The sequence below is a fragment of the Phaethon lepturus genome, unplaced genomic scaffold, assembly GCF_000687285.1.
Source record: "Phaethon lepturus isolate BGI_N335 unplaced genomic scaffold, ASM68728v1 scaffold3803, whole genome shotgun sequence".
In the NCBI taxonomy this organism is placed as follows: domain Eukaryota; kingdom Metazoa; phylum Chordata; class Aves; order Phaethontiformes; family Phaethontidae; genus Phaethon; species Phaethon lepturus.
In genome coordinates this window covers 1-12,983 of record NW_010531046.1, presented here as the reverse complement: position 1 = coordinate 12,983, position 12,983 = coordinate 1, and the positions used below count along the sequence as shown (strand labels likewise).

The 12,983-nt window shown below is 37.0% G+C and overlaps 1 protein-coding gene across 1 annotated transcript in view; it reads right to left on the bottom strand.

Moving 5' to 3' along the window:
• PTPRZ1 (protein tyrosine phosphatase, receptor-type, Z polypeptide 1) overlaps positions 1-8,910 on the bottom strand; it is a 47,603-nt gene extending 38,693 nt beyond the window's left edge. Inside the window, exons 1-3 of the mRNA XM_010284419.1 lie at positions 8,729-8,910; positions 7,848-7,974; positions 1,392-1,435 (exon numbers count right to left, since the gene is read on the bottom strand). Coding sequence (XP_010282721.1) covers positions 1,392-1,435; positions 7,848-7,866 — 63 coding nt within the window. The 5' untranslated portion in view covers positions 7,867-7,974; positions 8,729-8,910. The remainder of the gene's footprint in view (positions 1-1,391; positions 1,436-7,847; positions 7,975-8,728) is intronic.
• Between the last annotated feature and the right edge of the window lie 4,073 nt (positions 8,911-12,983).

The following is a 12,983-nucleotide window of genomic DNA, read 5'->3' as shown; positions in this document are numbered from 1 at the left end:
AAGATAGGAAACTGGGACATAGTTATCAGTCTAAGAAATACTCAGTTTCCACTACATTTTAGGCTGAATAGTTCTCCCATTCCTGCACTGAAGGGAACAGGGCACAGCAGAGAGAAGAATGTAAAATCAACAGCCTTTGAAAGAAAGTGGCCAAGATGGAGCAGCGTTGAATAAACTTTTAACGGGGGCACTCCGGTAACAGGGCTTTAACCACTAGGCTAGAGCCGTGCTTCACACTGCAGTCCCTTTTTTGTACCAGGAACCTCTGACACGACTCTCAGGTTTGGATTTCATTCCAGGGGCTAAATACCTAAAACGCAGGGACAGCAGCACCTAGACTGTGTGTCCTCAATCTCAGACTGGACTAGACAGGCCCTTGTTTCTGAAAATCTACTTTTTGTAGGGCAATGCCTGCACTTTTAAACTTCCTTGCTTCAAGTAAAAATCAACTGACATTCACTGGCACTCAGTTACTGTCCTGACTGATGCGATATAATAATCTAGATACATAGCATACATCACCAGAGAAATAACCGTATTATTGGTTACTCAGCATCCACAAATACAAGGGAGGGTAAATAGATAGACAGGTAAGCACAGTCTGTCTATTTAACTAACAAGGTCTTGCCACTCAGTGGGAATATTGTGGTCATAGATTGAAACTATAAAATAAAAATTCTGAGGGTATTAGAGACTGTTGAAAACCTGTGATTATGATACTTTCATCTCTCTCCTTGCTGGGACACCAGAAACCTAGGTACCAAATATGAAGTCTGCAGAGGTTACCTTAAAAACATCCAAAATTGTGTAGAACAGAGTTATACTGTGAAGTGTAACTTGAGTTCAAGAAGTAAATGACCCTCCAAGAATTTTGGAATAACTGTTAAATTCAACTGATAGCACAATGATAGCAGACACACATGAATCTCACTCTTCAGCACAACTGCCTTCCTCCCTTAGTTTAGTTTACTACATGCTAAGACCATCATAAGCAAGCCCAAGCCAGATTTCGCTTTAAACAAAATAAAAAGCCTAACACTGGGTGACAGCTTTGATTCTGCTAAATGAACAATTTTGCCAGACTTCACTCAGAGGTGACAGTAACTTGATGCCCCATTTTCAAAAATATTCAGGCGTATCCTGTGATATCGTCTACTTCTCCATGTATCTCCAGCCCCAGAGAACTAAATAGTGAGGTATCTCTAGAGTTATCTAGGAAGAAATATAGCTGAAAGAGAAGGCTGCATATGCATATATATGTATGTATATAGAGATGCAGATAATATATTCAGTTGGTGGCAAAGTTTTGTAAATCTTCACAGAACATCAATTTAAGGTAGTTGAAATGTATGTATGTGAAATACTCTCTTAAAAATAAATGAATGCTATACCTCATATTCTTCAGTTTCATTCAGTTCAGGAATGAGGTCAGCCTCTATAAAACAAAAATACATACCATATCATCCAACATTTTACATTCACAGAATTATAAATTCTGCAAGGACTCAATTGATTAGTTAACACATTTATGGAGACCCAGCCTAAGATGTTTTATGGGATTGTGTTTGGAGAAGTGGCCAACCACTTGGGTTGAGGACTAGCTCTAAGTGTAGCAATGCTCATCGAGACAAGGCATGTTCGGACACAACAGTTTTGCCTGGCTCTAATTTGATATTGCAGCACATGTTGGAACTACACTGAGGAACCATATCCTGGCCAGGGAGAACCAAGCTTACGAGAACCTTTTTTTATGAGAAAGTACAGTTTAATGCAGAAACACAGAAGAGAGAAAAAAGGTAAGTCTGGGAATCAACTATTTCTCTACATTTAATCTGAAAGCTCTGAAGATATTCTTGTAAAATGATCTGTTCTATATTTTTCATACAGCAAATTCCTCATTTGTGTACCCAGGCTTGAAGTCAGGTACTAGCGCAACAGCCCTGCCATCATATTCAGTATGCAGTAGGCTGCCTGCCTCGCTCAGGGCAGACCCAAGAGACCCGGCCTTCCTAAAGTCCAGTGCTTTTCCAAACTCCTCCTCCACTTGATTTAATGTAAGGACATGAACCCAGTTGTATCACATCCCACAAAAAGTCCCTAATAAAGAGGTACTGGGCGCTCTGCGAAGAACTACTCTAAAGGCTTTTGAGGCCTCCCCACTTTTCATAAATAAAGAATAGTTGAAGCTGGATCAAGAAATTAATCTCTTACGGCCTAAGTGAAAATCCTTCTCTCCAAGTTTAGAGGTAGTCTCTCACCTTCTTTCTCTCTGTCTTTGTGGCCAAATCCAATACTGTACTTCTGATGGTGGTCAGCAAGAGAGGCTTCAAAGCTGGTTGCAAGAAACCTACAAATCTCTGGTGGGAACTGGCATAGGTCTCCAGTGATGAAATCTAGTACTCCTTCCACAGCACTGACTCATCTTACCGCTCCTTTGGTCCACAGAAAGATCCATTCCCTTTCTGAATCTTCCCAAGGCTTTCTCCTAAGCAGTGTTACACCAGTGCTAGCACATGTTCTGAGGGGTGATGCGCACTTAGCGAAAATGCCAGTCTCTTAGTCTGGGGAGCCATTCTAGCAATAGCTTTACGCAGAGCTCCATGCCTGCACTTCCTCCACAATTCCCAAATGAAGTTTCCTCAATGCACTAGTATAAAGATGTCATCTTTATACCTCTCATCTCTGCAAAGTCAGATGGGGACCTATGACTTAATTTGTATTCTCTTTGATCTGTCCGTATCTACCTTTCCAAACAAATGGAGACATATTATATGCAACATACACTAGATAATGTTTACCAAACTAACAAGCTCACACAGTTTTATTTGTAGATTATAGCATGCAAACAAATTTTGACTAAGCAGTGCTGTACAAAAGCTTCATAAATTGCTATTTTGCAACAAACATTTATAAATTACCAAGTACTGAATTAAACCTTCAATAACAAGACAGAGAAAAATTATCTTACCTCTGACTCCTGGAAGCCTAGGAGGCTCTGGGGCAGGGTGGGGAAGGGAGCCGAGGGGAGGAAGGGGTGGAGGAGACAATGATATTCCCTGGCTTCTCAATGATATAAATAAAATATTGCAGACATTTGTTTGAAACTCTTCCCACAGTAGACCCATACTATGTATTATGTACTCAGTAGATTTCTCTGAAAAATGTTTTTAATACAGAGAAATTCTATCCATTCTTTCTGTGGTCACTATCCTTGAGTTGAGCTTTAATCAGACTTAATAAGAAAAATAAAATGTGCTGATTGTGCTAGAGTATACAGTAGGGTATATGCTCTCAAATTCCACCAGCAGAAACCTACAGTTTCCTGCTGTTGTCTCCATGGAGAGGCATTAACATACATACACATATATATATATATATATAAAAAAACCGTGTTAACAACACTAAATCTTCAGGCTTTTGACAAAGCCTATTTAAATTTAGTTGGTCACAGAAAATGTATTTGTCAAAAACATTAGAGTCACACTTTCAGAAGTTCTGTTAATTCTATTGCTGGGTTTTTGATTTGATGGGAGACTACAGAAATCTGCTAACATCCCCCAACCTAGGAGAAGAACCGCACTCTTCAAAAAACAACCCATTGATGTAGGTTGATGAACAAGCTTGTTTATTTTTTCTGGAACCACATATTGATTATTCTATAACTTACATGTTAAAATAAAAAAATTAAATCATTATTTAGAAAGTTGTGTAGAGGTCTTTTCATAGTCCATTTTAATGACAGATGAAGAAACGATAGAACAAAGACAAAAAAGGTAGCTATTTCCCTATTTAAGTTCAATGCATATCTTAAAATAATCTGATTTGTAATTGTAGAATAACGTGTGCAACATAAACTGTTTTCATTTCTGTACTGTCTTATGTAATAAATGGCATGACAAGAACAAAAGTAAAGCCGGTTTCTTCTAATGAAATTAGTTTTCATATTTCTACATTTATCAGTACAAAATTAGAAAAAAAGCATCCCCTAAATGAAATATTTAAGATATGCTTAGTGGTTTTTAGGACAAAAATCACAAAGACAACTTACAAAGAAATTGCATAGTTAAACCCTCCCAAAGCATTGCTGACAGCATAAGCTGCCATGCAGGACAGCACTTGAGAGCCATATCCCAGCATGGGTTTTTTTGATAAACAGCAACCAAAGTCTACACAAAGGAAGATGAGAGGAGAGATATATTCTTATTTTTCATTTCTTGTGTCAGCAAAAGCATGTAAATAACACTGGTATTAACTACACAACAAACTACTGCAGAAGTTTCAGAGTTATACAGGTGTTATCTAGAGAGTCAAAGCACACATTTAGATAGTTATTCAAAATCCAATTGTAATAGCAAATGAAAAATTGGTAAATAAAGTTTGGACTTCTATCAAAGCTGGCTAAAACACTATGTACATGATTCCCTTCATTTTCAGTGGAGGTTGTGCAGCTACATCACGCAGTGCATCTGGTGTCTTTTACTAAAGGGAAGCTAACTAGAAACAATTTTAATGTGCACACACACTATATCGGAAGATGAAAAGCTGCCACCCTGAACAGTTTAGGAAACACCCAAAGAGCAGAGGTCTCAACTATCATAATTTGCCCAATTTCATATCAGAGCTCCTGAAGCTTCCACAAACTGAGCCAGAGAGCATTGCCTGAAAGGGGTCTTTCCTCTTACGAAGCACTGCTGAGGACGAGAGGGTTTAAGCCTGGGTCACCCAGAGCCTGCAGAGCCTTCCCATACCACGTACAGGAGGCACCCAGACGGCAGGAGAAACACTCTCTCTTGCAAGCATCTCAAAAGGAAAAGGCTAAAACGATGGTGGAGAGTTTTTTGAACAGCAGATTTGTGTTGCACAGTGTACTTCCCTCATTAAAAGTGGCCATTCCAAGGGCAGAATTCTTCCTGGAAAAGGGCCCATCTAATGCTTCCACATGACTCATGCCTCACTTTAGCTCTTAACATGAAGATTAATTGATCTGGAGGTGACTGCAGTGAATTTCACCTTAATTAAACTGGCTTATTCAGAGAAATTCTTGAAAATGAAAGTTTTTTAGCTTATGCTTTATGTGAGTCAATTTTATTTCATGTCTTCATGGTGAAGATAACTTTTCTTTCATAAATTCACAAGCAGGAGCTCCAAGAAATCCCCTTTTGCCTCAAGATCTATAAAGTAGATCACAAAACCAATTTGATGTTATAGTTGTAACCAGCAAGTTGCTCTGAACAAATCTTTCTCATTAGATATCTACGTTCTCATTATCTCTGTTGTTTAATATTTTCAGTATTAAAATATTAAATATGAAAATATTTTCAATATTTGAAACAGTTAATTCAGATGTAAATAATTAGTAAAAGTAAGTATGCAAATAATCATTAATATTAGAAATGAATGGAAGTTTTTTCATAATTTAAAATTATACCCAGGGTTGAGACAGCATCTATAAAACTTATTTGTAGAGCAATAAACAGCCACAGGAATCATACTAATTACATGGGAGAGATTTTTTCCATGAATTTTCCTCATCTAATGCTTTCAGATGTACCACTGTGGAGGTGTCAAAATAAAAGAGCACAAGGTACATTTAATAACTTTGTGTCCATTTCAGATAGGAAGCATCCCAAAGAAAAAGTTTTTCTGAAACATGCAAAATATTAATTTTGGTATTTCATTTTTATTTATAAACTTCTCCCTCTTTTAAATTTTTTTTTTTTTTAATCTAGAATATCCTTAAAACACTTCATTTGACCTGAAATAGTCTTCCTCAATTTTGAAGCTTTTATAAAACTAAAGGAAAAACCTTAGGCAGACCTGAAGCTACTACAAATTTTCAGAACTGCCTGAAATTTGAAAAAAAAAAACACCCCAGGTGTTTATGCAGTTCTGATATGCAAATTATTTAACTTACCTCTTTATAAAGCTTTATTTAAAAAGAATTTTAAGAATTTAAGGGTAAGGATATACTTGTATACATTAATATGCTTTAATGCAACATTAAGGAGACATATTTAAATGTTCAAACGACAGAAAACACAAAAATAGTATTTTCATAGTTACACTAACCTGTTCATATTTTACATAGATACATCTTTACATTGTTATGCCTCCTAGGTATCCTTGCATTGTATTTTCTCATTTCTTTAACAAAAAGAAATTAGTGGTGTGTCTGTGTAAAAGCATGGGAATATCAGACCTTCACTCAGAACTGCTAAATATAACATTTATTGCACCCAATTCTTTTGTCTGAGTATACAAACCTCAGAGAAATTTCTGCTGATATACTGGAAAGTGAAATGAGTTTTCCAGTACGTATTTCCAAAACAAGGCCCTCACTCTTCCTTCTACTGACATGAACATGTTTTATCCTATGGCTATTATCTACACCGGATTTTGTTTTGCAATGTCTATTTTCAGAGGTTTTAAAGCTGCGATGGAAGCACTGCACTGACTTGATTTGTTGAACTATTATTTAATAATGACAACACTACGCTGCATATTTGTCATTCCATGTGGAAATGGATGTGGGGATATGTAGATGAACTCTTATCTGAGAAAATTCTTCAAACACCAACCCATCAAATTCTGGAAAGGAGGTGGAGGAATATAGTATCTAAGAGGTAGATGAAGGATAAACATAGAAGTGAAATGTCAGGCAGAATTTCAGAACCTTTTTGTGGACTTCTTAGAAAACTGAAGAGAAATAGGAAGATTCTCATATATATTACCGTAAGACTCCAAAAATTCATTCTTCTTAATACATTGTATTTGACAGACAAGTTAAATGTTTATTGAAAATTTATATGTACTATACCTGAACCTGTGTCCCCCTCCTTCCGATAAAAACACACTATTAAAAGCCCATTACCGTTATTAGTCCATAATTCATGCACTAGAGATTGTCGAGAATTATATCCTTTCTCACTAAAGGCATAAAGGAATGTGGTTCCCTTGAAACGAAAAACTGACCTGCTTTCCCAAGTACATCACAACATGGCTAAGGACTTTGCTGTAGCTAAACAGACTTGATGAAGTCTAAAACTGAACTTACAGAATCCATAAAAAAACAACAAGAATCCAGGCCCTTAGATAAAAATGGTTTCTTGCATGATCAGAAAGTCTTTGATTTTTTCTCATAATTAATTACAAGGTTCTTAATTAAAAACACAGCTCTCACTCACTTTGATAAGAACTAGGCCTGATGCTAAAAATTCCAGAGAATTTAAGGAATTATTAAGGAAAAGATCAAGCTTCATGCGACAGTTTCAAATTATTTCATATTTACCAGCAGGTGGAAGAAGTAAATCTGGCTGTGAAATCAGTAAGATTTGTTTGTTAGGCCTTTTGATTTTTTGCAAGGCAGCATTAAGAAGCAAGGGAATTCCACCACCGCAAGTCCTTTGAAATCAAACTCCAAGTAATCACAAGAAATCAAATTTCAAAATCAATTGATACAGATTTATGTCACATATTGGGTTTGTATTATTTATTTTTGTAATACTTTGGCTGTGTGGATTAATTCTGAGAGGGTGCTTGAACCATAGAGAAATAATTACATTATATTGCTAGAAGATACACTTGTGAGATTTGAAATCAGATAGGTGTTTCTTAGAGTTAAAAAAAAAACAAACATGCAGTCTTTCATAGGTAATGTTTACAAGGAATGGAGAATTACATCATGTAAAATATCAGTAGCAAAGAACATGCTGAAGGTTAACTGCAGTGATTTTGAAATTTCATTTTAGCGTATTTTGATAGTCGCGCATTTTAACTGGTTTGCAAACTACTTCTTCAAATACAGATTTTCAGCTAAAAGTGATCACTAAGCTCAAAAGGCCACTTACCTGGGTCCTCTAAAGGCATATCAACAATGACTTGGTCACTGTATTTTCCATATAGACCATTAGAGCAAACAGCAACTATCTGAAGAACATAACTTGTATTGGGCAGCAGATTATTTAGAATAGCCCCCTAAAAGAAAAACCATGTTTAATCATTTACTTGCAAATAAGTATCAAATATTTGGAAATGTTAATTTTTTCATAACACATTTTTCATATGAACCATAAAGGTCCTTTCTTCTACGACTCTAATGTATGCTTTTTATGTTTTATTGCCACAAATGTTTTTCAGTCAACTTAAAAAAAGGAACTGTGAATTTTTACATGGAGGATACAAAATTATAATTATTTAATGCTGAACACTAATTTAGGTAACATTATCTCCGATAAGTTATGAGTCTTTAAAGAGGGTTAGAGGAACAGATCACATTAGTGAAATACCATCAAACTGTAATCAGTAGCTTAATAATTATAGCAGCACAGTTGCACTGAACCTTATTAGTTGCTTGTGTAGTTCATTCTTTGCACATCAGTGAGCAATGAAGTACAGATCACTGTTAATTGACTAAGGGTTTAGGGTTGTATGGTTAAGGAGCTCTGAGATGGACATGGTCATAATCTTTTGGGGATATTACAGGCAAATCAGAACAGCAATCTGTGAAAGCCTTCTCTCTCCTGGGCAAGAGGGGCTTTTTTTTTTGTTTGTTTTTAAATTGTCTTGTGGTTTCACAGCCAAAAAATGAAGTGCAGCTTTTCTAAGATGCAGCCAAAGAAGTATTTTTTTATTGAATCAGCTCTCAGCTACTGTTTAAACCCTTAACATAATTAACAGTGAGTGTTTTGCCATCACCCTTTTGTATGAAACTTGAAGAGTTTACAGTTACCAAGTCCTGATACCCATCTGTCAGAAACTCATGCTTAGTCTGGTCTTCTCCATCCAACTGTTGATAAAAGACGGCAAATCTCTCAATTGTGGTGTCGTATACAACGCGAGGTCTTTCCCATGTAACAAGAAGACTAGTATAATTCTTTGGATCGGATTGAACATTTTCCGGTTCTGAGCTGCAAACTGGAAGAAAGAAAAGAGGAAAGAATATGATATTTATTAAATGGAACAAATGACTCCACTAAGACCTTGAGCCACCTCCTGATAAAATTAATGCCAGTCTTTCATGCACCTCATTTTTAGCTTTCCACTAAAATATCTGAGATGCCATGCACAATAAACAGAACCAGTATTTTAACACTAGATTTTCAAAAGCAAGTTAATTTGAGGACTGAGTTCCCTTTCCATCTTTTTTATGCCATATTTTGTGAAATATTAATATCCAGTTCCCAAGAAATAAACATAAAGATTCATATATATGTCCTGGGGATGAAAAATCTCTATTACTCTGTCTTTATGGGTCTATCAGGGTAGCATTAGAAGAGCTGCACGCTCTCTCACCAGCTATAATAGACTGTAATCTACTGTAGAATGTTTTTAACCGTTAAAGGTAAACCTATCACACTTGAATTTGCTCTCAAGGATGTTTGAATCTTTTTATAGCACCTCAAGAAGAGAGAAAAGGCAAATAGGGAGAGGCTAAGAAATGATTAGGGAAGCAGGTAGTGATTTCATGTTATTATATCTTAAGGCACCATCTAGACATCTGCTGAAGAAGTCTCATCAGACTGTTGGAGTCCTGGGCCTGGCTCATGCACACCTTCTCTGTGAGCCTGGAACCTGCACTCCAGAAGAAGCCTGGTCAGGCAGCTACTCTTGCACGTCTTCCAGCCTTTCCCCTCCAATACCCTTTTCATCTTATTCACGTAAGCTGAATGTTTTGATACTTGTCTAGATATACAAGAAATTTACTGAGATTCTGACATTTGTTTTTTTTAATTGCCCAAGTATCTGTGTGTGGCTTTATAATAATATCCAAGGTCAAGGGTAGATTAACCCGTATGAAAGAATTATATTAGCAGAAAATGTAAATTATTTAGCTGAAGATCACTGAAAACGACCAGTTTGTTGTAATACACTAAAAAATAAAGCAATATCATATACATTTGCATCATTCATGGCTGTTTTGGGCCAAGACCCCATTCTCCTTCCTTGCTCTCATCATACCCTCTCCTGGTGGGCGAACCGTGTCTTCAGACACAGCACTGAAGAATGCAGAAGACTGTCAAAATTGTTCACGAACTTTCAGTTCCCAACTGGGGAGCACAGCAACTGGACTTGCTCTGGTGTCTCAGAACGAGGGCCAGGGATCACCAATTATAAAACCCTCTTATCTCTTTGAAACTGCATTGTTTTTGACCTCTGGTTGAAATGCTCAGAGTGGCTATCTGCCCCTGCCCTAGCTTTTGGGAAGTTCCTTTCTCATGTGCTGAATTTCCTTTCATATGTGTTTTTGCATGTACTGAAAAGGCATATTATTTATCCTATTTATTATCCCTTTATTACATTTCTACTGCTTTATTTAACCTATTAGACTTGTCAAAATCACTGATCAGAATACATGAAGCTTACTTTGAATCTTTCAACAATTTAAGTAAATCTTACTTATTAAAATGATTAGATGGATATATTTTTATTACAAAACTTTTAGCTTGACTTTTGCACAAGGAATTATATAATAATTGCCTATTTGGAAGACATGAGGAAACATATTTTTCAAATCTCAGAATATGTTTAAAACAAACTTTGAGTAGCTGGCAAAAGCAAGCAAAACAAACTATCTAGCTAATTAAGAAAACAAGTTCTCTTAAAGGAAGCAAACACCATGATACTACAACGCTTTTGGCGGACAATACTGCATTTTAAAAGAAAGGAGAAAAATTCTTTCCATTAACTTTGCAATTTGCCACTCGAACACAGGAGGGCACTCAAAGTCCTCAAAAATATTTTGAAAAACAATTCCTTCTGGTCTGTACGCAGGTGGGCAGTTTTGAGCAGCTCTGGTCTGAGCCAGTCAATGGAAAATAAGCAGTGACTTTTTTTTCTTTTCTTTTTTTTTCTTTTCTTTTTTTTTGTGTGTGATCTAATGGTAGAGGCAGTATTAGTCTGTGCAATTTACTCAAATTCTGTAGCTTTCCAGGCTTTGAATCTACTATGCTGTGTATCTGACACGCCATTTTATTCATTAAACTGAATTCTTTTAATTGACATAAAGGAAGAGCAAATTAAAATAAAAATCTCAAGTTGTACATTCCATTCCACTACTAAAACTTGTCATTCCACCCCATTTCCAACAGATGGCAAAAGGAAATCATTAGACCAGCAAAGACTATTCCCTTCTCAATTCTGAGCATTAAGGCTGATGACAAACTCTGAATTAATTTTTTTTAATTAATCAAAACACTTTTCAGCAATTTCTTTTCGAAGGTGTTTAAAATAATTCTCCAAACTCTTTTTCACAGTATAAGTACCAAGCTTCTCCCTATTCCATGCTCTTCTCTACTGTCCTTTTTCCTCCCTTCCTCTTCTTTGTCTATGAGTGAATTTGGTTCTGAAATCTCTGACTGTATTCAGACTAACTGAGCAGTATTATAAAACATTTAAAGGTACAAGATTGGGATCTCCAATATTGTTTCTTTCAATTTCACCCTTTTTTTTTTTTCCAGATGGTTCTTCCAACTATTTTTTTTCCAAGAAAAAAGTTATTTTCCCTTTTGTTCTCCTCCTTTTGATGCCTGGTCCTGTTCATCTCAGCAGTGACCAACAACATTCCTACACATGACAGTCATCTGCGTATTATTTCACCTTGATTCCTTCCTAGCTGTTGTCTCTTGCCCTTCTTCTGATGCCTCTTCATCAGTCATCCTGCCTGTGCTTTTTCCTTTCCTTTCCTGCCAGTCTTAGTATCACAGTGGTACTTTGCTCCATGATAAATCTAGATCATGATAATGCACCTGTCTTTGGTTATTCATCTGTGGAATAAAATGCTACCCATATAATTTAGAAGTTTTTAATCTAAACTGAATTGGATCATTGGGAAGCACCAGGGTACATTACCCAAATCATTGTCAAAAACTACCTGGGCTATGTTTTTGACAAAAAGGACATTATAAGCTGCCCAAATTTGGCTTATTCAGGTATATATGAAAAAAAAAAAAAAAAGGCCTGGATTTAAGCTTCTCTGAGCTTAAATGGGAATAAAACTAGGTGTAGTTCTGAGGAAGCACTGGATAACTCAGGGGATTTTTTTTCCACATTTGTTGCTTTCTTTTAGTTGAATCTGGGCTTGAGATTTTTCTTTTAAATCCAGATTTTCAATTGTTAAAGCCACAAAATCACTTCATTTACATTAAGACATTCAAGGGCTTTTCAGCTCCCTGCACAGTGTGTGGCAAAAAGTAGTTCTTCAATATTCCCAGTCTACTGTATCTCTATGATGGAGGTGGAGCAGCGCAGTAGATATGTGTGCTGGGTTGACCTTGGCTGGCCACTGAGTGCTCACCCAGCCACTCTCTCACTCCCTCTCCTCAGCAGGACAAGGGAAGAAAATAAGATTAAAAAGCTCATGGGTCAAGATAAAGGCAGGGAGATCACTCACTAATCACCATCACAGGAAAACAGACTTGACTACGGGGAAGTAATTTATCACCAATTAAAATAGAGTAGGATAGTGAGAAACAAAAATAAAACTAAAACCACCTTCTCCCCACCCTTCCCTTTTTCCTAGGCTCAATTTCACTTCTGACTCTTCCACCTCCCCATCCCAAGTGGTGCAGGGAGATGGAGAATGGGAGTTGCAGTCAATTCATAATGCTTTGTCCCTGCTGCTCCTTCCTCCACATGCTCTTCCCCTGTACCAGTGTGGGGTCTCACACATGGGCTACAGTCCTTCATGAACTTCTCAAAAGTGGGTCTTTTCCATGGGGTACAGTCCTTCAGAAAAAGACTGCTACAATGTGGGTCTCCCATGGGATCACAGATACTGCCAGAAAACCTGTTCTTGCATGGGCTCCTCTCCACAGGCTGCAGCAGGACAATCTGCTTCACCGTGGCCTTCTCCACAGGCTGCAGGGGAACCTCTGCTTTGGCACCTGGAGCACCTCCTCCCCCTCCTTCTTGTCTGACCTTGGTGTCTGCAGAGCTGTTTCTCAAACTTTTTTCCTCACTCCTCACTGCCATGCAGTGTTTTGCCT